Raw genomic sequence first — 26,277 nt, 5'->3', positions numbered from 1 at the left:
GCCCCAGCTTCAGCCTGGGATCCAGGTGCTGAACTATCCATGTTCAGCAAGGGGGCTGGGCTTAGCCATCTCTGAGTCAGATCTCTTTTACAATCTATCTGAGGTGAAGCAGGTCACCACAGTTACGTCACCTCTGGTTCTGGAATTTCTGGTCTGAGCATGGCCTGTTCGTTTGGGAGTTAATTCACCTTTGTGGATGTCATTGCAGCCTCCAGCTGTGGATGTGTGAGGGAGGGAAGGCAGTAGAGATTACCTGGTCGAGATGGGGGTCTTATCTGGTACCTTAAACTGGTCTCACGATGCTGAGTTCAAGTGAGCCTCCTGCCTGTCCTGGGGTTCTGTGTACCACTACCCTTAGCTATATGAAAGGGTTATGGTTAAAGAGATGAAAAGAGTCTCCTAGGAACTTTTGCTAGCCACTGTCCCTGCCTCGCCACCTAGATGACTGTGGTCCACAGGAAAGGACATGACATGCGGTTGCAGCCGGAGCCTCAAAATGGTCATGGACACTTTAAAGCCTTTATCTCTGGCAGTTTAAGGATAGAGAGGCCTGCCTCTCTTCTGTCCTTATTTACAATACCTGGCCATGCCCCCGCCTCTATGCCTGAAGCACCAGGCACTTCTACCAACCCAGGAAAGGAGTCATGAAATGAATCTTTTCAGGGTGTGGGTGGCTTTGGTACAGACATACCATGACCTTTGTGTTAAGGAAATAACTGAGGGAGGCCAAAAGAGACAATAAATGTCAGTGATTCCCCATAAAAACCCGAGCCAGAGATTTCTGTTTCTGCTTAAGAGCTGTGGAGAAAGTGGGACTTGAAGGAGAGATGGTGTGGGGCTTTCTGGCAGCTAGATGAGGTTAGCCCTGATTATAGTACCTCCTGACTTCTGCTAATGGCAGACTAGTTGGAAACAAGAATATCTGGGCTCTTGCCCTACCCATACATGGCAAGGGATGGGAGTGGTGTCTGTTTTTCACAACTAGTTCAGCTAAGCAGGGCCTGAGTTGGAGACCAGAGAGCTAAGCAGGACCCCAAGAGTCTCTTGGAAAGGGAGCAACTTGCCTATTGCCTAGGGAAAGCAGGCTCCACTCATTTCCTGGAGCACTTCAAACCCCTCCTGGAGCACTTCAAACCCCTCCTCCAGCCCCGGTGCCTCAGCCTAGCAGTGGCTCCACCCTTCCCACTCCTGTGCTACTTGTCAGACCTGAGCGACAGTGAATATAGCCAGAGAAAGGGTGGCTCTGGGAAACAGGCAAGCTCCCTACTGGGACCTGAGCTGCTACTGCTGGCCATGCCCTGGACTCTCCAGCCAAAGTGGCTGGCAGGCAAGGGACTTCCCCTTCTTGGAGCCATACTGCTACGGAAGACAGAAAAGAGCGAACCACAATGGAAGCATAGGCGGGTAATGTACTGATCTCACTTGGGAAAAGCTGGCTGGAGTCCTGGGAGATGGCTGGCACCCCGTGGGGACTAAGCCAGCCATTGCACTGGGGTTTGATTTAGGGTGGAACATACCACAGACAACCTGGAAAAGCTCAAACTAGAGAGACAGGCCAAGGCCTCCAAAAAGAAATGATGGCGGCCTGAGACCATTGCCTGTGGTTGGTTTGCCAGGAATGCACTAGTCTAGCTGTATAACCATTGTGGAGAGAAGGGAGAAGGGTTTGTTGGGTTTTCAGGGGGTAGATTAACACCCAGAAGGCTGCAATCTGGCATCATCATTTTTGTTTTGTTTTGTTTTGAGCTCAGTCTTCAATCTAGTGACTTATCAGACCAGAACAAGCTAGGAGACTTGGCTTCCCCTCCCCTTGCCCATTCCTGCCTCTGGTTGGTCTTTCAGCCCCTGCATGGAAGCTGGTGGGTGCAGTGGGTTCTGGCTTTCTCTTTTAGTGTTTGACCTTCTTAAATACATTATCCTAGTGCCCAGGTCACGTCTAGAGGGCAGCTGCAGGCTGACCATTATAAAGCGTACCTAGCTTAGCTGCTCATGGGAACACTAAGAGTTGAGCTGGTCCCCAGATTCCAGGCCCCTCACCAATCCTGACCACCCAGCACCCTGCGCCTTGCAAAAGCTTCCCAGAGCTCCTGGCATAGGAGCATTAGTGACCTGGGCCAGGCAAGTTCTATGGTAAGACAGAGTAGAAACTCAAGCCAGAAAACACTTGAGAGAGGAGATCAGGCCAACCCTAGCTTCCTGGAACTGAGTTCCTAGGGTTCTGTTGTTTCAGCAGGAAACCCACCCATACTACGACCTTCAAGTGAAGGTGCTGAGGGCCAGAAACATCCAGCACACAGATAAGTGTGAGTAATCCTTGCTTTGCTCTCTCTCTCTCTCTCTCTCTCTCTCTCTCTCTCTCTCTCTCTCTCTCTCTGTGTCTGTGTGTGTGTGTGTGTGTGTGTGTGTGTGTGTGTGTGTGTGTGTGTGTGTGTGCTCTCTTGGAGTAGGGTGGTAGGGTGGTGTTAATCATTGGAGGGAGGGTACCTTGGTGTGGTGTGGGGTATAGAGGCATGCAGGCACACTGGAGGGGTGAGTTGGGCAGACTTCAGCCTCCTCCTGACTCTAGGAGGCTTTCTGAGGGTGTGTTAGGCCCCGTTGCCACACATCAATGCCTGCTTTCCAGGAGCTTTGGCAGTACCCACACATGGTACAGAGTTCTATTGCCTGAATCAGGCCATTTCAAGGAGTTACTCAATGGTTTGTGCTACCACATGATCCTTTGAACTGTGGCTGCTGTGGGGATTTCTGTCAGTTGAGTGGGAGGTTACCTGGCTAAGGTAGAGCCTGGAACACCACAGGCAGACAGCCTCCTCTCCCCTTGCTCCTTCCTTTCTGAGTCCAGCCTCCAGGAAACCTTTTCAACAATCAGAGTTTGATGCCAAGTCTCCTCCCCCGCTTACCTGCAGTGTCCAAAGCCGACTGCTATGTTCGACTGTGGCTGCCCACGGCTTCTGTTAGCCCCAGTCAGACAAGGACAGTGGTTAACAGCAGTGATCCAGAATGGAATGAGACCTTTCCCTATCAGATCCACGGCGCTGTGAAGGTGTGGGCCAGTAAGGGGCTGGGCATGGCAGCCAATGACGTCCTCCACAATGCTGACCCTTCAGTCCTATCCCCAGAACGTCCTGGAGCTTGCCCTTTATGACGAGGATGTCCTGGACAGTGACAATGTCTTCTCCATTCTGTTTGACACGAGTACTCTTCAGCTAGGCCAGCCTTGCACAAAAAACTTCACCAGGCAGCAGGTGAGGTCTGCCGGGACTAACAGTAAGTAAATCTCCAGCAGAGGATCCCCTGTCCCCTGGGCCGCTGACAGGAAGCCATCTTGGTTTGACCTTAGTCACTGCTGAGTCTGGAACAGTACCTGGCACGTATTTCTGCATGACTGATGCTCTACATGGAAATGCTACTGCCCCCTAAGCCTATGAGATGCTACTCCAGACTAATCTCCTAGGTCCTAGAGCTGAGCAGAGGTGGGAGGCAGGGGCAACTCCTGAGATTTTTGAAATTTCTTGAAAACTGATGCCTTCATCACCCCTGTGTAGGATCCAAAAGAGCTGGAAGTAGAATTTACTCTGGAAAAGAGGTGAGTCTACTTAGACCTGGTGTCTATCCATTTTACTCCAAATGCCAACCCTCAAGTCTCTCGCTTGCCTTAGAGGCCTGGCTCCCGAGAGGACAGCCTGGTTTTGACACCTATTTGCATGTTGGGTGACAAACCTCCCTATTGCAACCCGATTGTGCTTCCCAGGCTGCTCTGGGCCATATTGTTTTACTAGCCGTAGTAAAGGGTGTGATAGCCCATCACGATCCCTCCGTCTTTTACAGTCAGACGCCTGCATCTGAAGTTGTCACCAATGGTGTCCTGGTGGTGAGGAGGAAAGATGGGTATGGGACTGTGTGGGACTGGGGAGCAGGGAATCCATGGTGCCCACGTGTCTCTGGAAGTCCTTCCTTAGAAGGCAGATGCACCAGGGGAGTGAAGAACAGGAAGCTGCCTCTACCCTGTATGGGCATCATATAGCCATTGCTCCCCTGAGACTCTGGCTGCTGAGGGAGCCTTTGAGGGCCCCCTTTTCACCAAGGCCCACTTCTTATGAGTCCTGGGGAAGAACATAGCACTCACTACCTTGGGGGTTGTCACAAAAGATCCCTGCCAATAAGGACCAAGAGCTGCTATGGCCCTGGCCCTGGATATTCCTACCTCCCTCCATCCTGGTCGGACCCTGTGAGCTCTCTGACTCCTAAAGTACCTGCTTTCTCCAGGCTCACCCCTGTCTGAGAATTCAGGGCACAGTCACTGGAGACAAGACAGCCTCCCTTGGAGAGTTGGGTGAGTCTTGTCCTCAGCCTTAGAACTTGCCTTCTCCCTGCATCTGATGGGAAAGAGGTGGCTCTTAACATTTTCACAGCTTAAAGTAGGGAGAGGACAACAAGGACTCAGCTGAGAGTGACCACCTCTATGACCAGCCTGGACATACTCTTAAGATCTCAGCGGAGGCCGGGCAGTGGTGGCACACGCCTTTAATTCTAGCACTTGAGAGTCAGAGGCAGGAGGATTTCTGAGTTTGATGAAGCCTAGTCTACAGAGTGAGTTCCAGGACAGCCAGGGCTATACAGAGAAACCCTATCTCAACACACACACTGCACCCCCACCCCGCAAAAAAAAAAAAAGTTTTCTGTGGAGGTGCAAGAGAGCAAACTCAATTGAGCAAATGCTTTTTAAGCCTTTACTCACATCCTAGCCACTAACATGTTACTGGTCCAGACAAGTCATGTGGTTAAATATGAAGCTGGAATGCAGGTGGCATAGTCTACTTCCTTAGTGGAGGAACCAAAGTCTTTGTGTTATTGTAGAAGACCTGAGAAGTTGGGAGAAGGGAGTCCTAAAAGATAGTGTGTCTCGTTTCTAGTTTGTGTAGTCTGCCAGTTTTGTGTAAAATTGAGGCCTCTATCCTCAATGTAAAACCTCAGTCTTAGAAAAAAATAACAAAAACATGCCTGAGGGGATGGCTCAGTAGATAAAGTACTTGCTACACAAACTTGAGGACCTAAGTTCAAACCCCTAGTATCCACTTCAAAAGCTGGGCAGGACCTCCCAGCGCTATGGGGAGCAGACAGGAGGATTGCTGGGGCTTGTTGGCAGCCAGCTTGGCTCCAGATTCAAGGAGAGACCTAATCTCAAGGGAATAAGGTGGAGCATGGCAGAGCAGGACACTAACATCCTCTAGTCTCCTTATGTGTGCACATTCATGGGTAGTCACATACCTGGCATGCCCTTGCACATGCTCGCACACACACACACACACACACACAAGCATGTCACACAACACAACCTAAACAAAAATAACAAAATGTCTCGACTAAAAGTCATGACATCATGGAACCTTAAGCAATCTCAAAAGAGCTAGACAGGAGCTAACCAAGAAAACTACAGTTGCATCGTGGTAGCTGTGCCTCCTGTCAGTCAGAATGCTCCTTCATAGTAAATGTGTGCAAAGTCTCCGTCTTCACAAATGACAAGCTTGTGATTTTTTTCCCCTCCCTCTTTGCTTCTTAGAAGGACCCTGGGGAGGGAGGGATGTCCTAAAAGGATGTTAAGTCTACTCTGATTTTGAATATGTCACCCAATACAAAAATATTCATAGAACCTCCTTAAAACCCACAACACAGAACTCACGGTGTTTCTCCTGCTTTGTGGTAACCCTCTGTGATTTCTCTGTGGAGTGCTTGCTTTGATAAACGGATTGCTGAAATGTGTCTCTTGATCCAGTTCATTCCTCTGAGGAAAAAAAGGAACTGAGAACACACACACATACAACATGGCAAGGAGAAAGAATATTGGGAAGTCATCAGATGTGGGGTTGTGGAACCTGGTGGCGTGGCAGTTAATGGAACCTGTGGGAGAAAGGCTGCTCTAGTGACATGGAGAATCTGGCATTATGCTGAGCATGTGACATCTATTTGATCATACTTCCTCATGGCAGCCACAGAAAGCAGCTGCAGTCACTAACCTCTTTGGGTCACACAACCAATACATGGGTGAGCCAGGACCAACCACAGATCTGCCACACTCCAAGGCCATTCTCCTTACCGAAAGATCTGGCATTTCTTCAGTGCATGACATTGTAGTCTGACTCCATCTTGGGCCATAAACCCTGGAGGGAGTGAAATGGCACCTTCCCGGTTGTCTCTCCTACTTCAGGGCATGTGAAGTCTGGATTTGTCTTGTGCAAGGATAGGATTCTATCTGGACCTCAGCTGTCCTCCAGCCCTTTGGGTCATTATTGCTTCTGTGATGTGTTTGGGACTTTTCTGCCCTGCAGTGTGTCTGCCTTGGCCTGCACATTAGACATCTACCACCTCTCAAAGTTGCTAAGAAGCAAGGCAGGAAGAGACCCCACTGTTCCTTGCCAAGCTTTTTCTCAGCCTGGGTCTTAGCTAGCTTGAGCTAACCTCCAACCCTTCTTCTTCTGCAATAAATAACCCTCTGTACCCAGAATGCTGCTCTGCCTTCTACCTCCTTGTCCAAGCCTCTACATTTTCCCTAGATCTATTACTTTTGGAAGCTAAGGCCACAGCAACCTGCCTCGGCCACAAGCCTTCCCTAAGCAAGGAACGGGATGCATGAATGGAGTCAAGAGGTTGGGAATATTAACAGTTGAAAACTGGTAACGAATGCAATAATGAGTGTCTATTTATATAATCAGTTATATGTTAGGTATTAATGTAAAAATTTCAAAATAACCAGCCCAATAAGCTATGGGCTGACACATTCTCTTCCCTCCTAATATCTGTATGTTTCCCAACCCTATCAGGGCTGATTGATTATAGAACCCAAGAGTTCACGGTTCTTTTCCTGTGGTCAAAGTACTCGAGTGAGCAGGGAGATGGGGGCAGAGGCCTGGGGAAGAGAAGGAATTGCTGTCATCCGGGTATAACTGTCCTGAGCCACACTTACATCTAGCCCTCTGCCCTCAGGCTCCAGGCAGATCCAGCTGGCAGTGCCTGGGGCCTATGAAAAGCCACAGCCTCTGCAGCCAACCTCGGAGCCAGGCCTCCCAGTGAACTTTACCTTCCACGTGAACCCAGTGCTGAGCCCCAAGCTGCACATAAAGCTGCAAGAACAGCTCCAAGTCTTCCATGTTAGTGAGCTATGGCGAGGACGACATAATGGAGTGAGCCCGTGTGGGAGGAGACTCCAGAGTGCCTGGGAGGCACCGCTTCCATCCCACCCTACTCCTCGGCTCTCTTCTCCACAGAGTGGCCCGAGTGATGAGCTGGAAGCTCAGACCAGCAAGATGGACAAGGCAAGCATCCTGCTCTCCTCTCTGCCCCTCAACGAGGAGTTAACGAAACTTGTGGACCTGGAGGAGGTAAAATTTAGTCTGATGCTGGGGACTCCTGCCTGCCCCGTGATCACTGAGAGAGGTCCGGAGCCCACACTGGCCAGTTACCTGAGCACTAAGGGCCACAGGTGTGTGTGTGTGTGTGTGTGTGTGTGTGTGTGTGTGTGTGTGTGTGTGTGTGTGTGTGTGTGTGTGTGTGACTCTACTTACTCAGAGAGAGCCGAGGAGTGGGGTGGGATGGAAGTGGTACCTCCCAGGCACTCTGGAGTCTCCTCCCACACGGGCTCACGGGCTCACTCCATTATGTCGTCCTCGCCATAGCTCACTAACATGGAAGACTTGTGTGTGTGTGTGACTCTACTTACTCAGGGATGAGGGGACTACTGTCTCTCTCTTTCAGGGCCAGCAGGTGTCTCTTAGGATGAAGGCAGACATGAGGTGAGATGGGAATGCTGGTGGAAGGGGCTTGGCTGGAAGTGGGAAATACTCCAGTGGGTTCTGCTTTTCTGCCCATTTGGTCCAGGCTACTGGGGACCACCTCCCACCCATGGAGGTTCCCTGGGGTATTGTCTGTGAGGCTCCCCAGAATGTAGACTGGACTCAAGGTTTTCTCCATACTCATCTACTTCTTCTGAAGCAGCTCTGGGGACTTGGACCTGCGCCTTGGTTTTGACCTCTGTGATGGAGAGCAGGAATTTCTGGACAAGAGGAAGCAGGTGGCGTCCAAGGCCCTGCAGCGGGTGATGGGATTGAGTGAGGCTCTGCACTGTGACCAGGTAAGGGACGAAGGATGAACTTGACTCAATCCAGTGTATCCCCTTGAGAGCTTGTATGGTTACTAAATGACAGGAAGCTCAGAGGAGGAATAGGCAGCAGAGGATGAAGAGAGCCCATGGGCTAGCTCACCAGAGCCAGTGGCCATGACCAGCATCAGGAATCGGAATGAGGACTTACACAATCCTGGCAGTGGGTGGATAGCTTTAGCAGCTTGGGCTGTCACAACAGAGTATTCAGTTGAGTGGTTTAAACAACAGAGATTCAGTTTCTCATGGAGCCTCCTTCCTGACTAGTAGACATCTGCTTTCTTGCTGTGGTGTCACATGGCCATCCCCCCAACCCGTGTGTGTGTGTGTGTGTGTGTACATGTGTGTATCTGTGTGTGTGTGCAGAAGCAGAAGCTCTCTTCTCCCCCAGTCTCCCTTTTGAGACTGTCTCACTATGTAGTCCCAACTGGCCTCAAACTTGCTTTGTAGACCAGGTAGGCCTCGAACTCACAGAGAACCAATTGCCTCTGCCTCCCAAGTGTAGTGAGTGATTAAAGGCAAGTGCCACCTCATCTACCTCCCAATTTTTTTAATGGTAAGTATTAATGATAAGTAGCAAAGGCCTGACCTCATACATTGTTCAGACTAGTCTTGAACTTGTGATCCCCTGCCTCAGTCTCCCAAGTGCTGGTACTCCAGGGATGTCCTTCCATGTCCAGCCCTCTTCCTCTTCTTCTTAGGACACCAGTCCTGGCAGGTTGAGGCCCTCTCCTAGTACCTGATTCTAACCATATTACTTCCTTATAGGCTCTATCTGCAGAGTCATCTATGAGGGGTAGGGCCTCAGTAAATGAATTTTTCCTTTTTTAAAAAAAAATTCTTCTCTTGCTGGGCAGTGGTAGCATATGCCTTTAATGCCAGTACTTGGGAGGCAGAGGCAGGTGGATTTCTGAGTTCGAGGTCAGCCTGGTCTACAGAGTGAGTTCCAGGAAAGCCGGGGCTATACAGAGAAACCCTGTCTCCAAAAAAAAAAAAAAAAAGAAAGAAAGAAAGAAAGAAAGAAAGAAAGAAAAAGAAAAAAATTCTTCTCTCATATATTATATCCCAACTATAGTTTCCCTTTCTTCCCCTCCCCAAGTCTTTCCACCTCCCCTCTCTCCCAGATCCACCCCACCTCTGCCTTCCCTCAGAAAAGAGCAGGCCTCCCCGGGACATCAACCAAACACTACATAAACAGCTACAATAAGACCATGCACATACCATCACATCAAGGCTGGATGAGGCCACCAGTAGGAGGAAAAGGGTCCCATAGTAGGCAAAAGAGTCAGAGTCAGCCTCTGCTCCCACTGTTAGGATTCCCACAAGAACATCAAGCTACTGCCATAGCATATATGCAGAGGACCTAGGTCAGACCCCTCACAGGCTTCCTGATCTTTGCAAACCCCCATGAGTCCCAGTCTGTGACCCCTCCAAGACCCAGAGAAGCTAAGTAACAAGGAGGGCTTAAGGGGGATGTGAGGACCTCCCTGGGAAGGGGAAATAGAATAGATTCCATAGGGGATGAGGGAACAGGTGGGGTTGGGAACAGGAGGGATCAAGTCAGGAGGGAGAAAATACCGGGAGAAACAACTGGAATGGGGGGAGCACTTGGGGGTCAAGGTGGAACCTAATCCAATGGAGACTCCACAGAATCTAATAGAGTAACCCTAGCAAAGACTCCTAGTAATGGGGGCCATGGAGCCTGAACCAGCCATCTCATGGAATCTAAGAGAGTAACCCTAGCAAAGACTCCTAGTAATGGGGGCATGGAGCCTGAACCAGCTATCTTCTGTAACCAAGCAAGACTTCAAGTGGAGAGATTGGGACACCCACTCAGCGACAAAACTGTCAACCTACACTTTGTCCTGCCTTCAGAGTGTTCTGGGACCTCACACATCAGTTTTGTCATCTACAACATGGGGAGGGATGCTCACTGGGTTTCTGGGAGAATTCAGTGAGCTAATACACGGCATGGCAGTGGATAAGCCAATGCCTGCCGTGGATAAGCAGTAATACATACAGCCCAGTGCTGTTGCTATCAAACTGTTGCTGTGTTCAGGTACCTGTGGTAGCCGTGTTAGGCTCTGGGGGTGGAACCAGAGCCATGACTTCCCTGTACGGCAGCCTGGCTGGGCTGCAGGAGCTTGGTCTTCTGGATGCCGTGACCTACCTGAGTGGGGTCTCTGGGTCTTCCTGGTAAGTGAGGCGGGGTAGAGCACAGAGCAAAACTGAGCTATGGGTGGGTAAGGATGTCCAGGTGATCGGATGGAGTCTCTGATATGGGGCTGAGAACCTGCCTTCGTGGGGTCAGGGAGAGAGGAGGCTGGGTCGCAGGGATATGCCTGAGTGAGGGAGCAGGATGGCAGGTGTACCAGGGGGAGATCTGTCCTCTAACTCCCAAGCATCTCCCCTCTGTCTTCAGGTGCATCTCTACACTCTACAGGGATCCATCCTGGTCCCAGAAGGCTTTGCAGGGCCCCATTAAATATGCCTCAGAGCGAGTCTGCAGCAGTAAAATTGGGATGCTGTCCCCAAAGCAGTTTGAATACTACTCCCGGGAAAAGAGAGCCTGGGAGAGCAGGGGACACAGCATGTCCTTCACTGACTTGTGGGGCCTCATCATTGAGTATTTCCTGAACCAGGAGGTAAAAGAACAGGAAGTGACTCCATTCTTCCATCCCTGCTCCCTTTTCACACTTTTCTTCTGCCTTACTCCTATCTTACTCCTGGGCTAGAGCCCAGTAAAAGCTTGTTCTCAAAGTGGTTCCCGCCTGCCTCTGAGGCACAGTGCCACACCCACTCATTGGCAAAGGCCACCAGCGAGGTTGCTCTTAAAACTGCAGGCCCAGTCTGTCAGAGGCAGAAGGCTCAGAGCAGCTGAGCCACCGTGTGTAGCTCTTGTTTGGAAGTGTGTGTCACCTGTGATACTGCATTCCTAAGATAAGAACTTAACATCTCCTAGTGGTTTTCTTTGTAAAGGAATTAGACTGGCTTTTCAGGGCTGGAGAGATGGCTCAGTGGTAAAGAGCACTGACTGCTCTTCCAGAGGTCCTGAGTTCAATTCCCAGCAACCACATGGTGGCTCACAACCATCTGTAATGGGATCTGATGCCCTCTTCTGATGTGTTTGAAAAAAGCAACAAAATACTCACATATATAAAATAAATCCATCTAAAAAAAAGGAAGGAAGGAAACAAAAAAGGAAATTAGCCTGGCTTTTCAATGATTCCCTAAATCTGTTGGTCTAGCTTTCTCTATTCTGATATCCCTTCTGGGATGACAAAGGATGGGGAGGGTGGTCCCAGAGGCACTGAAATTATAAAAACCCCACAGGAGTCTTAGCTCTGCTGAAGTCTAAAGGTCTTAACAACATGAAATCCCTCTTATGGGTGCACCACACCCCTCAGGGTGTTGACATCAAGCCCCGGGGATCAAGCCCCGGGGATAGAGAACAGGGATCCCCCCCACCCCCACCCAAGCCAACTGTCTACTTTCTCTCTTGCCCAGGAAAACCCTGCCAAGCTGTCAGACCAGCAAGAAACGGTCAGCCAGGGTCAGAACCCATACCCCATCTATGCCAGCATTAATGTCCACAAAAACATCAGTGGGGACGACTTTGCAGGTGCCCGGATGTGAAGACAAAGGAAGGAGGCAGGAAGGTGGTGGTAGGAGGGTGGAGGAGATGGGGCCATTAGGTACAAGTGGGAGGTGCTCACAAGCAGAGACCTTGGTGATTGGTGGAATTGCTGGTTTGGGGAAGGCTTCCTGCTCAGTCACCTGGACCCTGGTTACTCTGTTCTCCCCCAGAGTGGTGCGAGTTCACCCCCTATGAGGTCGGTTTCCCCAAGTACGGGGCTTACGTTCCCACGGAACTCTTTGGCTCTGAATTCTTCATGGGCCGGCTGCTGCATTTCTGGCCAGAGCCCCGCATCTGTTACCTGCAGGGTGAGTCTAGACTTGGAAGCTTGGAGGTAGGCAGGGCTGGATCCAGGCTCTGATCTGGGACCCTGCCTGTGTCTGTAGGTATGTGGGGAAGTGCTTTTGCAGCCAGCCTGTATGAGATCTTCCTGAAGCTGGGAGGCCTAAGCCTGAGCTTTCTGGACTGGCACAGGGGGAGTGTCAGTGTCACAGGTGAGAACAGAGGCTACCACCACTTGCCAGCAACTTGCCAGGGCCCTGGCAGAAGGATGAAGAATGAGAGAGATGGACAAAGGATGGTTCCTCTTCTCACTGTTTCTCATTGCCTCCCACCTAGATGACTGGCCAAAGTTACGGAAGCAGGACCCCACACGGCTGCCTACCAGACTCTTCACGCCAATGAGTTCCTTCTCTCAGGCTGTGCTGGACATATTCACCTCCCGTATTACTTGTGCCCAGACCTTTAACTTTACCCGAGGTCTCTGCATGTACAAAGACTACACAGCTAGAAAGGACTTCGTGGTCTCTGAAGATGCATGGCATTCACATAACTGTGAGTTACAGACAGTTGTGAGCTGCCATGTGGGTCCTGGGTTTTGAACCTCGGTCCTCTGGAAGAATAGTCAGTGCTCTTAACCTCTGAGCCATCCATCCTGGAAAGGGGAAGTTATAAGTGGATCCTTCCTATATACACATCTGGCTCACTGGGGCCAGCATTGTTTTTTTTTCTAGGTAATGGAGGAGGCGAAGTCATGGCCTCCTGACTGCTGAAAGTTGAGAGGCAGGGTAGGAGGGCTAGGGTGAGGGACTCCACAGCTGTTGGGAGGCAGGAAAATTCTCGAGACTGTGACTGTCAATGCAAAGAGAAGAGGGTCACCAGCAAGATCAGCTGTACTTATCCCTGTGTATCTTACAGATGGATACCCTGATGCCTGTCCCAACCAGCTCACACCCATGAAGGACTTCCTGTCCCTAGTAGATGGAGGCTTTGCTATCAACTCGCCATTTCCACTGGTCCTGCAGCCGCAGCGGGCTGTGGACCTCATTGTGTCCTTTGACTATTCCTTGGAAGGCCCTTTTGAGGTGAGGAAGGAGGCAGGGGTCTTCTAAAAAAGTAGAGGGAGGAGGAGAAAATCTCTGCTGAGAGAGAGGCTGGGTTTAGTGTGACCACTGGTGGTTGGGTGCTTTTTAAACATTGTTGACAGTCAGATCTCCCAGCTGGAGAATTCTGGGATTATAAAAATGTGTGTAAAAACGGTCTCAGGTGTCTTCTAGACTCTGTCCTAGAGCCTGTCCAATTATGGTAGGATTCCCTGCTCCATGGTGGGGCTGAGGGTGCTGTCCTTTGTTACTATGGTAACACTAGCCGTGAAAACCCTCTAAGGGAAACACCTGCAGGGAGTGCCTCAAAATCTGTAGCAGTGGATGGACGCCATCCATCAGATGTGGGTCTGGTGGTCTCTCTGACTTCCTCTTCATCTCCCTTGTCCAATGACTGCCTAGGATTGGAGAACATATTAAAACCTCCTCCAACCCTGCCCTTGTAACCAAGCCCCTTAACAGGGAACGAGGAGGCGTTGGAGAAGGGACGGCCATATTAGGGGCAGGAATGAAAGACTAGCTTGATGGTTGGCTTTTGCTAATTATTGCTAATTCACTATGCTCTCACTAGACACTTACTTCCAACTGTCTTAGTTAGGGTTTCTATTGCTGTGAAGAGACCGTGACCACAGCAGCTCTTCTAAAGAGAAACATCTAACTGGGGCTGGCTTACAGTTTTAGAGCTTTAGTCCGTCATTCTCATGGCAGGAAGCATAGCGGCCTGCTAACTGGGGCTGGCTTACAGTTTTAGAGCTTTAGTCCGTCATTCTCATGGCAGGAAGCATAGCGGCCTGCAGGCAGACACAGTGCTGGAGAGGTAGCTGAGAATTCTATATCCGGATCTGCAGGCTGCAAGCAGGAAGAGAATGAGATACACTTCCTCCAACAAGGCCACACCCACTCCAACAAGGCCACACCTCCTAATAGTGCCACACCCTATTGGCCTGTGAAGGCCATTTTTATTCACACCACCATACCACCTTTATTTGGCAAATAGAAAGGTGTCTCAGAAAGTCACTCGGCTATACAGAGCTAGTATGAAGCCTGAGTGTGCCGCAGTCCAGTTGGGGATCATAAGCTTACCTCTCTGTCCAGGTCCTGCAGGTGACAGAGAAGTACTGCCGGGACCGAGGGATCCCCTTCCCAAGGATTGAGGTGGACCCCAAGGACTCTGAAGACCCCCGTGAATGCTATCTGTTTGCTGAGGCAGAGGACCCCTGCTCGCCCATCGTGCTGCATTTCCCTCTTGTCAACAGGACCTTTCGCACGCACCTGGCCCCAGGTAAGGGGAAGTCACAAGCCTGCTCTAGCCTCCAGGGGAAGATGGGATGCTAGTCTGAGAGCATTGCCTGGAGGCCTGGACTAATCTCCGCTGCCTGGACCTCTGTGTCCACAATGAGCCATCTCTTTCTAATGGGCCTGAGAGTTAAGATGGCCTCTCTGAGGGAGCAAGCCAGATCACCTGTGCAGGAAAGTGTCCAGGGCTATCAGCTAGCCCCCAGTCAGTTTCACAGAGTACTCCAGCCTAGTCTTGCTTTTCCCACTCCCAGGTGTGGAACGACAAACAGCTGAGGAGAAGGCCTTCGGGGACTTTATCATCAACGGGCCAGATACTGCCTATGGCATGATGGATTTCACCTACGAGCCCAAGGAATTTGATCGGCTGGTGACCCTGAGCCGATACAACGTCTTGAACAACAAGGAGACTATCAGGCATGCCCTCCAGCTGGCTCTGGACCGGCGGCGGCAGGCTGGGGGAAGGGTTGGGGGCTGATCACATGAGAGTCAGAGGACTGTGGTGGTGTGATGGAGGACCTTAAGTCAGAGTATGCTGAGGGAGAGGGAAGACTTTAAACACTTTCTGTTTTCCACTTCTCCTTCCCAGAGAAGATGGGGCAGTATCTCTCTCTCTCTCTCTGAGTGCTTGGGGGTCCTGTGCAGGAGAGAACAGAGTTCATATTATATTGGGGTGTAGAGAGCCAGGCAGCAGCTTCATCAGAAGGCGCACCCCCACCCCCACCACAGAAGGACCTCTGGAAAGAACCCAAGCATTCAGAGCTTCACCACAGAGCTGTGGGCTGAGGAACCAGCTGTCCTTACACTGATGCAGAACTACAGCTGCTCACACTTCCACAGAGTGGCCCAGCTCTGACCCACTCCAAACCCCCGGACTCAGTGATGTGGAGAATAAACAGCAGCTATGTGGGTCGCCAGCCTGTGTCACTGAGCCTGTGTTCTGGTTCTTCTCTCCATCCTAGCCCCTCCGCCCTCCTCAGAGGTCATCAGGCTTCCATACTGAGGCTCATGAGATTTGTACCAAGATGACCCATCCTGATGGCTGGGCACATTGCTTTACCCAAACCACGTTTTCTGCTTCATATATACAGCTGCCACACTGTGCAAATGTTGTCTTCCCGTTCTCAGGAGACAAGTGGGTAATTTAGATGGGGCTGGGTAAATGGACAATTGCATACATTGTATATGTGGGTATATATTCCCATCTATGGTGGGCCAGTTAGTACCTATTCCTTCACATGGGATGAGCCAATAAAGTGGGGGTGGATCTAGCCTGGATTCCTGCATCTGATGATCTACATAGATCCCTCTCTTTCCCATCTCTCCTGATCCACTTGGGACCTTCCAAATATTGAGAATAAGTAGAATTCCAAACTGTAAAGAGGAGATCCATCCTGGTCAGGCTGTTTCCTGCTGGGGACAGCATACCATGACATGGATGGCATCTGGGACCCTGAGAAACAGGAGACACATCCCTCCAGGAGACCCACCATCAGAAATAAGGAACTGCTCACAGCAGGCCTGGATGGAGACATCCTAGAAGCCTGCGACAGCTTATTTATAAAAAAGTGTTCCCATTTCTCCTGACCCTTAGCCCTGGACAAGGGCTGCATAGATCTCACTTGTGTGTGAGTGCTTTTTAGTTGGCATTGGGGTGCATAATTATTCTATTATACTTGACTTTCCTATTTCTTTCTCCATCTGCTCTGGTGAATTCTATGAAACTAGATGTTTCTTGATGTAATGATTCTTAAATAATTAAAAACTGAGGCATGGGGCACAGCACAGCCATTCCTAGTGGCCCAGGTGCATGCTGTGTGCTCTCATCTTGGAAACAATGTAGTAACTGCACAATGGTAGCTCCAGATTAATGCTTGATTTGCAAAGAAAGTTTGAAGAAATTATGTTTAGAAATTAAGAAAGTGAAGTAGAGCCACACACTATAGAGTCATACAGGGTCCATTACCAGAAAGTGAAAGAATTTACTGGAACCATGAAAATCATTAGTATAAGAGACACACTAGCCAGGCAGTGGTGGTGCACGCCTTTAATTCCAGCACTTGGGAGGCAGAGGCAGGTGGATTTCTGAGCTCAAGGCCAGCCTGGTCTACAGAGTGAGTTCCAGGACAGCCAGGGCTACACAGAGAAACCCTGTCTCGGAAACAAACAAACAAACAAACAAAAAAGACACAATCATGGGATAAATGGAATAAGAAAACACAAACACAGTGTCTTACGTAGTGTTTTACTGCTGTGAACAGACACCATGACCAAGGCAAGTCTTATAAAAACCAACATTTAATTGGGGCTGGCTTACAGGTTCAGAGGTTCAGTCCATTATCATCAAGGTGGGAGCATGGCAGTATCCAGGCAGGCATGGCACAGGAGGAGCTGAGAGTTCTATGTCTTCATCCAAAGGCTGCCAGTGGAAGACTGACTTCCAGGCAACTAGGGTGAGGATCTTATACCCACACCCACAGTGACACACCCCTTCCAACCAGGTCACACCTATTCCAACAAGGCCACACCTCCAGATGGTGCCACTCCCTGGTCCAAGGATATACAAACCATCACACACAGGATACTTTAATTCAGAAAGGGAGAAGCTATTGAAGTTATGAAATGAGTTTTGCACACATTTGAGAGTGGTTCCTCATCTCCTTTGGATATGCATGGATATGCAAGTAAAGATTAGACTCCTGAAAGAAGATATAGAATGCATAAAATTCTATTCTAGTAGAACTAAGTTAAAACACTGGGACTCTTAGGAGAGTCATTGTGTGCAATGTGCAGAGGCAGAAGCTAGCAGAACTGCCAAGTAAAGGGTTAACTTGACTCTTTCTGGCCACTGCCTGGCACCTTTGCCCATGTCATTTTTCATTAGAGCTTCACAGGAAACCGTATGTAGCTGACCTCAGAGCTCGGAGCTCTGAAGAAAAGTAAGTCAAAAGTTAAAGTTTAAATGATAAGTTTGCAATTATTATTTCCACAGGCCTGGGAATAGGGGAAAATTGAAACTTTGTGGAACAACCGTAATTCTTAATTCTTTGTGAGATGTGGTCATTCTTTTGAATTTTGGTTTGGTAATGATTATACAGTGTGTGTCTTTTTTTCTACCTGCTTTATGGAGTAACAATAAAAGACTGGGACAAGTTAAAAGGGAGGGAGAGTGCGTGTGTGTGAGTGAGTGAAAGAGAACGCATGTGAGGTGTGTGTGGTGTGATGTGAGGTGCTTGTGAGGTGGTGTGAGGTATGTGTGAGGTGGTGTGAGGTGCATGTGAGGTGTGTGTGAGGTGGTGTGAGGTGCATGTGAGGTGTGTGTGAGGTGGTGTGAGGTGTATGTGAGGTGGTGTGAGGTGGTGTGAAGTGTATGTGAGGTGGTGTGAGGTGCATGTGAGGTGGTGTGAGGTGTGTGAGGTGGTATGAGGTGTGTGTGAGGTAGTATAAGGTGTATGTGAGGTGGTGTGAGGTGTATGTGAGTTGGTGTGTAGTATGTGTGAAGTGGTGTGAGGTGCATGTGAGGTGTGTGTAAGGTGGTGTGAGTTGGTGTGAGGAGTGTTTGAGGTGTGTGTAAGGTGGTGTAAGGTGGTGTGAGGTGTGTTTGAGGTGTGTGTGAGGTGGTATGAAGTGTGTGTGGTAGTATGGGAGTGCAAGAAAGGGAGTGAAAGAGAGAGCACACCCTCTAGCCTGAGGAGGAAGCAAAAGTGTGCAACCTCAGATAAATAGATAGATAGATAGATAGATAGATAGATAGATAGATAGATAGATAGATAGATAGAGTGCAACCTCAGGCCTTGAAATTTGTCTGTCAGCTCGTACCCGAAAAGTTGTCTGAATGTTTTCATACGAGCCCTCCAGATATCCCTGCTTCCAGTTGAGAATCCAGATGCTGTGTTGAGGCTGGACCCCGGTAGTTTCCCTCTGATTTGTCTCCTTAGCCTCATCTTCCTCGACCAGCTGTGCTCTGGTGCTAAGCCACCTGTTGCTGTGTAGTAGCTGAGTTTCTGTACTCAGTGGATCCCTCGCTCACACATGTGCACATCCAAGTATACACGAGTGCTCCAAGACCAAATTTACAGCTCAATTCCTGTTTCAGTTGGGATGCCCCTTCTCTGGGAGTGCCACCTGCCTTAACTTTGGAGAGAAGGCCCTAGTTCTATTGCCTGTGAGGTGGTGTGAGGTGTGTGTGAGGTGCATGTGAGGTGTGTGTGAGGTGGTGTGAGGTGCATGTGAGGTGTGTGTGAGGTGCATGTGAGGTGATGTGAGGTGCATGTGAGGTGTGTGTGAGGTGGTGAGGTGGTGTGAGGTGGTGTGAGGTGGTGTGATGTGTGTGTGAGGTGGTGTGAGGTGTGTGTGAGGTGTATAATAGTCAAAGTTCCATCTGTGCCCTGTGTCCTGTGTGTCCTGGGGCTCAAGCTTCCTGCTGATGTGAAAGTAAAGCAGGGACAGGGACCTTTCTTTGGACTGACATGCAGTAACCAGCTTGGCTCCTCCCCCTCTTCTCACTATTGCTGCCGGTCTCTGGCCACTCCTTGGCTTCAGTAAAGGGAAGTTTATTTGGAAGGTCCTGCTGTGGCCATTGTCACCACTGCTTGCCTGCTGTTGTCAATGACAATGTTTATTGAACTCTCATAACCGTTGGCACTTACCACTCATAGGGTGCACAGCTAGAATCTTTATTCTGTCTTCAAGGCTTAGGGAGTCAAGTAGGACTCTGGCTCCAGTTGGAAGGGAGGGGCTTTTGTCTGCTGAGGCAGGCACTGAGAGAAAGGATCCTTGGCCACTCTATCCTTTTTCTCAAAGTAGGGTCTGCACTCTGGATTCCCTGGGAGCTGAGGCAACGCAGATGGCCAGGTCTGCTTCAGGCCACGTTCCTTTTCCCAACATCCCAACTTTGTGCCCCCATGGGACTCTAAGAAGGCTTTCACAATAAAGCTGGGGACAATTTTGTCTGGGTTTCATCTGGCACTGGGTTATCTGATCAGCTTTTTCTGCCTCCCTGAGCCTCTACTACTTTATCTTCCTCTCTTTTCCTTGGTTCCTTAGAAACTTCACTCCATTTCCTGGGAGCGTCTCAGGGGCCATAAAAAACGCATTCTTTCAGGGTTGGAGAGATGGCTCGGTGGTTAAGAGCACTAACTGCTCTTCAGAGGGCCTGAGTTCCCAGCAACTACATAGTGGCTCACAACCATCTGTAATGGGATCTGAGGCCCTCTTCTGGTGTGTCTGAAGACAGCAACAATGTATTCATATACATAAAATAAGTAACTCTTTAAAAACAAACAAAAACCCCCACCTCATTCTTTCCCATCAAACAACGTCCCTACTTCTTCATTTATTTGGTTTCAAATATAACTTTTTTCCCCCAAGGTGTTGTGGTTGTTTTGAGACAGGATTTCTCCGAATAGCCCTGGCTATTCTAGATCTCACTTTGTAGACCAAGCTGGCCTCAAACTCATAGAGATCCACCTGCCTCTGCCTCCTTAGTGCCGGGATTACATGCCCAGTTACAAATCATCTTTTTGAGTGATTTCAAAGACAGCTCTGTTGTGAAGCATAACCCTTCTGTTCTCTATGCTTTTTATGTCCCACCTGAGCACATGTGGAGACCAGAGAATGACTTTCAGGGCTCGGTTCTTTAGTTCACCATGTGGGTTCCAGGGTAAGCTCGGGTCTTCCGGCTTAGTGGCAAGCACCTTTATCCACTGAGCTACCGCACCAGCCCAGAATCCAGTTCTAAGGATTTCGTAAATCTGTTTTCCCAGATAGCAACCCTAATTAGCCCCAAATAAAAGGAGTATTCTCTCTCTCTCTCTCTCCTCTCTCTCTCTCTCTCTCTCTCTCTCTCTCTCTCTCTCTCTCTCTCTCTCTCTCTCTCTCTCTCTCTCTCTCTCTCTCTCCTCATCCTAATTGATACCCTTTTCAGGGCTTGAGTGGAGTGACAGTCTAGAATGTTCCCGAGTTCTTCCGGAACGCTTTAGCTCTTGTTCATAACAAACTATTGGAGGGAGACTGGCCTAGACACCTGGGATGGCCCTGAGACACACTCCTATTTTATAAGCTTAAAGCTCACACCCCTGCTATACTGAGTCCAAACTAAAGTAATGGCTGAGGAATGCTTGCTTGAACTTTTCCATGGCTCTTTTCTGCGAAATTCCAGAGGCTCTGATCTGGATTAAACATCTCTCCAGCCCTCTGTGGCCTGCAGGGTAGCACTCCGGATTCCTGAACAGCAGCAGGGACTGGACAGTGACCGTGCCCCAGGCAGAGGCCCCAGAGGTGGGAACCGGACCTGTTTCCACTGCTCTGACCCATGGTAGAGCATATGATAGACATTTGTTAAGTAAATGACCTGTATGGCTGTGTGCAATCCCATCCTTTGCCCTGACTGGAGCTAGTCCTTTCCAGTTGCCCCAGAGTGCAGGAGGGACCAGTGTGGTCTTTGCTGCTTTTTCTGAGAAGGTCTGGACATGAAGCTCTCCTGTCAAACGTCAACAGCATGAATAACCACTTCCTCATGAGGCACGAACACAGACCCACCCCTGCTGTGATCTTGACATGGTAATTACTGTCACATCATGGTTCTGTCACCTGCCCTCTCCTGTCCACCAGCTGCTTCCTCGCCTCTGTGACACTATTGTTGAATGCTTTTCTGGGGAAAGGTACAGGAAGGACCTTCCTAGAATTAAAATCATCAGGGAAGAGTTGATCCCTCAAATGACAAACTTAGGACTATGTCTCCTTCAGACAAGGCTTGGTGCAGGGACACTCTGATGCCTGCTTTATTTTTGGAGCGCCTATACTTCGGACAGTGGGTAAGAACATTATTCTGATGACCTAGAGGGAAATTCTTCAACCAATTTTTGCTTGGTTTTTCTCAGTTACCAAAAATAGACAATAAAGTAGTTATCTGTCCTAGAAGGTTGGGAGATAAATAAAAATGTTTTTCATATAAAGGGCTTCTGATAGTGTGGCACAAAGAATAAGTTCTATAGAGCCTGAAATTCATGCAAACTGATACAAAGTTAGGAATGAATGTGAATATTCACTTAAAATGACAAAAGATATCACAAAAATGGCAAGATTTAGGTAGGTATAGGGACACACCTCTGTCAACTCAGGGTACCGAGGCAGGAAGATCATGAGTTCAAAGTCAGAACTTGGGAAACGCAAACCCCCATAAAAAACACTTTTAAGGGTGGAAAAACGTCTAAACAGCGTTAATTAAAAACACCCTGACAATAGTTTCTGATTAACCATGGTGAGTCCACACATCGTTCTCCACACAGTTTAGTTATATGCACCGTGACTCCTTCCTCGTTCATCACCATCCTTAGTTCACAAGGGTAGCAATCTTTCACCTCGTCTGCCTGAGTAAGAGTTTAAGAGTGATGAGTAAGACTTATCATCTGTTGGGTGTGGAGGTATGTGCCTTTAATCCTAACACTGGATCTCTGGCCATCATCAATGAGCTCAAGGCCAGCTTTATCTATATAAGAAATGCCCTCCCAGAAAAAGCCAGAGCTGTACAGTGAGACCCTATCCAAAGCAGACAAGAAAGAAAGAAAAATATAATTATTATTTATTATATTATTAATGGTAGTTATTACTGTTTAGCTTTTGTTTTGTTTGTTTTTGTTTTTGTTTTTTTGAGACAGAGTTTCTCTGTGTAGCCCTGGCTGTCCTGAAACACACCCTGTAGACCAGGCTGGCCTACGAACTCAGAAATCCACCTGCCTCTGCTTCCCAAGTGCTGGGATTAAAGGCGTTTGCCACCACTGCCCAGCAGTATTTAGCTTTTTAAAAGACAGAACCTATGTTTCCCATGCTGGATTTGAAGTAGCAGCTATCCTCCTGCCTCAGCCTGTCAAGTGCTAGACTAGAATTACAGACAAGTGTGCACCACCACATACAATTTACGTTATAATTCTTGAATTTCCTGTCTCAGAAGGGGAAAAACCGACAAGGTGCAATCATTGCCTTCTAGGGAGCGCTACAGAGCCAAGTGTGGTGGACACACTTGTAGTCCAGCACTGGAAGGATCCGGAGTTCAAAGCCAGCTTCAGCTACAAGTTGGAGGGCAGCCAGGAATACCTGAGGCCATGTCTCAAAACATCCCCTTCAACAAAACAGAACAAATAAACAAAACAAAACAAACAAACAAACAAACAAACAAAACCCCCCTTTTCAGGATGGGACTTCTGTCTTAATCAGGTATCAAAAAAAAAAAAAAAATCCTCAGAACATGATTATCTGTTTCCAGGGAGGGGCTTGCAGTCATCTGCTTTCTGACTGAATGTATTTCAGACCTTTCTAGGTTTTTTTTTCTGCCCAAGTCTCTGGCAACAAAGGACACATTTACACATTTTGACTTCTCTCTGGCCTTGGGTCCTTGTGTCACGACATCAGATGAGCAGGCACAGTGGATGGTAGGCATATGTGAAGCTGACTGCCCGCCACATGAAATAGTCCTATAAACCTGAAATCAGGGAGTGTTCCTTCCACGGCTCCTTAGCCAGGTCCTAAACCTCCCTCCCCCATAGCTGATGGAGGGCGGGGGAGGAAGACAGAGGACCCCACCTGTTCCTGATACAAATGCTTACTCTGGCAAGTTTTATTAACTCACGTATGCCGGTTAGATTTGATCAAGTTGACCTTGGAAGAGGAAACCTCAATTGAGAAAATGCCTCCATCAGATTGGCCAGTAGACATCTCTGTGGGACATTTTCTTGATTAATGATTCATGGGAGTGCCACCTTGCACAGGTGGTCCTGGGTTATATAAGAAAGCAAACTGAAGCCGGGCGTGGTGGCACATGCCTTTAATCCCAGCACTTGGGAGGCAGAGGCAGGCGGATTTCCGAGTTCGAGGCCAGCCTGGTCTACAAAGTGAGTTGCAGGACAGCCAGGGCTACACAGAGAAACCTTGTCTCGAAAAACCAAAAAAAAAAAAAAAAAAAAAAAAAAAGGAAGAAAGACAGAAAGCAAACTGATAGCCTCACATGCTCTCCTCCATGGTTTCTGCTTCCAGTTTCTGCTGTGAGTTCCTGCCTCCACTTCCCCACTTTTGTTCATGACAGACTGTGAGCTTGGTCATAGTGTTTTATCACAGCGACAGAGAGCAAACTAGGACAACGAATGACCTCGAGAATGCAGAGCTCAGGCCTTGGGAGGGATGTCCTAGGAGACAAGCTTAAATGACATCACTGCCCCAACAGCTGCCTCTGTCCAGCCAGGCGCATAGTAAAGTGAGCACTGGAGAAGCACATGGTTTTATCATTGGCTCTTTTAACCTCCTCTGGTCAGCAGCTCCAACTTCATCTCCTCCCAAGTTCTGGTCCAGCAGGAAGGACAAAGTGTCTCCTAGAGTTGAATAATGCACCCAGAAATTGCTCATACCAGCCTGGCTCATGAGTTCAGTGAACCAAACCCTAAAGTCAGGGCGGTTCCTTGAGCCAGACAGCTTTGGGTCCCATGTTGTGTTCTATGACATATGCGTTCTATGTCTCTCTGTCCCCCCCCCTTTCTGCCTGTCTGCCCCCCTCTCTCCCTTCCCTCCCTCCTTTTCTTTCTTCTTTTCTGTTTGATTTTTGAGATGGGTCTCACTATGTAAGCCTGGCTGGTCTGGACTTCACTATGTAGACCAAGCTGGTCTTGAAATGGAGGCCATTCTCCTGCCTCTGCGTCTTGAGTGCTGCCACCATACCCAGTTCACCTTTCTGGGACTTATTTATGGTTTGTGAACATTAGAAATATTTCTTACTCCATCACCTTCCATTTGTTCATAGACCATTCTCAATTTTCTGCTTTGGCTAATTCAGTAAGCATATATTTTAGGTCTGTTTTGTTTTGTTTTGTTTTGTTTTGTTTTGTTTTTTAAGACAGTGTCTCATTGTATAGCCTTGGCTGTTCTAGAATGCACTCTGTAGACCACCAGGCTAGTCTGCCTCTACCTCCCCAAGTTCTGGGATTAAAGGCGTGCATCGCCACCCAGCAAAGATTTATTTATTTACATACCTTAGGTACGTGGGTGATTTGATTGTATGTACATTTGCACACCTGAAGAGGGCATTGAATCTCATGGGACTACAGTTACAGATGGTTGTGAGCCACCGTGTGGGTGCTGCAAATTGAACCCAGGACCTGATGAAGATCAGCCAGTGCTCTTAACCACTGAGCCATCCCTCTAGCCGGTTGTTTTTTAATGATCTAATATTAATTAAGTTTCATGTATATCGATTCAATTCTTCTACCATGTGAGTTCCAGTTGTCAAACTCAAGTCGTCAGGCTTGGTGGCAAGAGCCTTTGCCTGCTGAGCCATCTCCTAACCCTTTATTCTTCAGTGTGTGATGAGCTGCCACTCGGGTCATTTTAGGAGAGCACTTAGTGCTACGTGCACACTAAGCACACAGGTGGCTTTCTGAAGCTTTCTTCTATAGTGTTAATGACCAAAGAGCTTTCTGACTATGCAGTCTGCCATTTACTTCTGCTAGAAACCCTCTTGCAGAGATAGGCCAGTGGATAAGACATTTGTGGTACAAGTGTACGACCAAAGTACCAAAGTTTGGGTCCCCAACACTCACATAAAATCTGTGTTCATGGCAGAAGAGATGGCTCAGACATCACATCTTTCAGAGGACCAGAGTGTGGCTCCTGGCCCCTCACATCAGACAGCTCACAACTACCCTGTAAGTCTAGCACCAGGGGTTCTGAGACACATGGTTCCCTACATATCCACAGCAAACAAGAACACACACACACTTAAATAAAAATAAATCTTTTTTCTTTTTCGGTTTTTCGAGACAGGGTTTCTCTGTGTAGCCCTGGCTGCCCTGGAACTCCCTTTGTAGACCAGGCTGGCCTTGAACTCAGAAATCTGCCTGCCTCTGCCTCCCAAGTGCTGGGATTAAAGGCGTGCACCACCACTGCCCAGCCATAAAAATAAATCTTAAGAATACCATGTTCAGTGAATAAAGTGGGAATAATCAAAACACCTGACATCAACCTCGGGCTGCCACATGTACGTGCACATGCCTGTGCCTTCACTCATGCATACACACATGCTTGCACACCACACACACATCTACACCAAGGAAGAAAGGATGATGGAAGGGAAGGAGGGAGGGAGGGAGGGAGGGAAGGAGGGAGAGAGGGAGGAAAAAAGGAAGGAAGAGAGGGAAGGAAGGACAGAGAGGGGAGAAGGAAAGAAGGATAGAAAGAAGAGTGAAAGGAAGAAAGGAAAGATGAAAGGGAGGGGAGGGAGGGAGGGAGGGAAGGAGGGAGAGAGGGAGGGAGGGAGGGAGGGAGGGAAGAGAGGAGGAAGGCAAGCCAGCCCCCTATGCCCCCTACACTCCTAGGATCTGCCGAAGCAGAGAGTGAGGAGGAGTGGAGGTGAGGGGCTGTGATCATGGCGCCCAGACCCCACCTCAGTTGCTTTTCGCCTTAGAGCCTAAACTCTTGCTTCCTGAGCACTAAGGGGTCCATCTTGTCTTAGCTCGGGAGCCTGGTGCTTCTTTCCCAGGGCTGGCCTGACTCAGGTGGTATTGACCTACAAGGGTTTCCTCTTTGTTGCCCTCTGCCTCGGGGAACTGCCTCTGCCACTGTCTGTCTGTCTTTCCTAGTCATCCTTGGTGCTTCTTTCCTGAAACTGCAGCTCTAGGAAAGATGCTCCACCCACGAGGCCTGGTGTTTTGCCAGGGGTTTCTGTAGCTGCTAGTTAAGCCAGCCTTCTGAGGAAGATTTGAAATGCTGTGTGACAGTGACCTGGGGGTGGAGTTACCTGTTTATAGAACCACAATTCCTCCAGGATA

At 48.9% G+C, this 26,277-nt stretch overlaps 1 protein-coding gene across 5 annotated transcripts; it reads left to right on the top strand.

The window, feature by feature from the left end:
• The first annotated feature begins 1,184 nt into the window (after window positions 1–1,184).
• Pla2g4f (phospholipase A2, group IVF) lies at window positions 1,185–15,398 on the top strand. 5 transcript variants are annotated; one of them, NM_001363075.1, is made up of 20 exons: window positions 1,185–1,404; window positions 2,234–2,303; window positions 2,907–3,043; window positions 3,120–3,245; window positions 3,546–3,586; window positions 3,829–3,871; window positions 4,267–4,333; window positions 6,982–7,145; window positions 7,263–7,376; window positions 7,750–7,787; window positions 7,990–8,125; window positions 10,212–10,348; window positions 10,575–10,797; window positions 11,660–11,774; window positions 11,960–12,097; window positions 12,176–12,283; window positions 12,408–12,623; window positions 12,987–13,153; window positions 14,267–14,453; window positions 14,722–15,384. In NM_001363075.1, the coding sequence occupies exons 1-20, from the start codon at window positions 1,294–1,296 to the stop codon at window positions 14,943–14,945; spliced, it is 2,562 nt and encodes an 853-aa protein (NP_001350004.1). In that variant the 5' UTR covers window positions 1,185–1,293; the 3' UTR covers window positions 14,946–15,384. The 5 variants fall into 5 exon arrangements, with proteins under 5 accessions (NP_001350004.1, NP_001350003.1, NP_001350002.1 ...); NM_001363074.1 differs by having other exon boundaries at window positions 7,987–8,125; NM_001363073.1 differs by having other exon boundaries at window positions 2,231–2,303.
• The last annotated feature ends 10,879 nt before the right edge of the window (window positions 15,399–26,277 follow it).

The sequence above is a fragment of the Mus musculus genome, chromosome 2 (assembly GCF_000001635.26).
Source record: "Mus musculus strain C57BL/6J chromosome 2, GRCm38.p6 C57BL/6J".
Lineage (NCBI taxonomy): Eukaryota > Metazoa > Chordata > Mammalia > Rodentia > Muridae > Mus > Mus musculus.
This window is presented reverse-complemented; position numbering and strand designations above follow the sequence as displayed.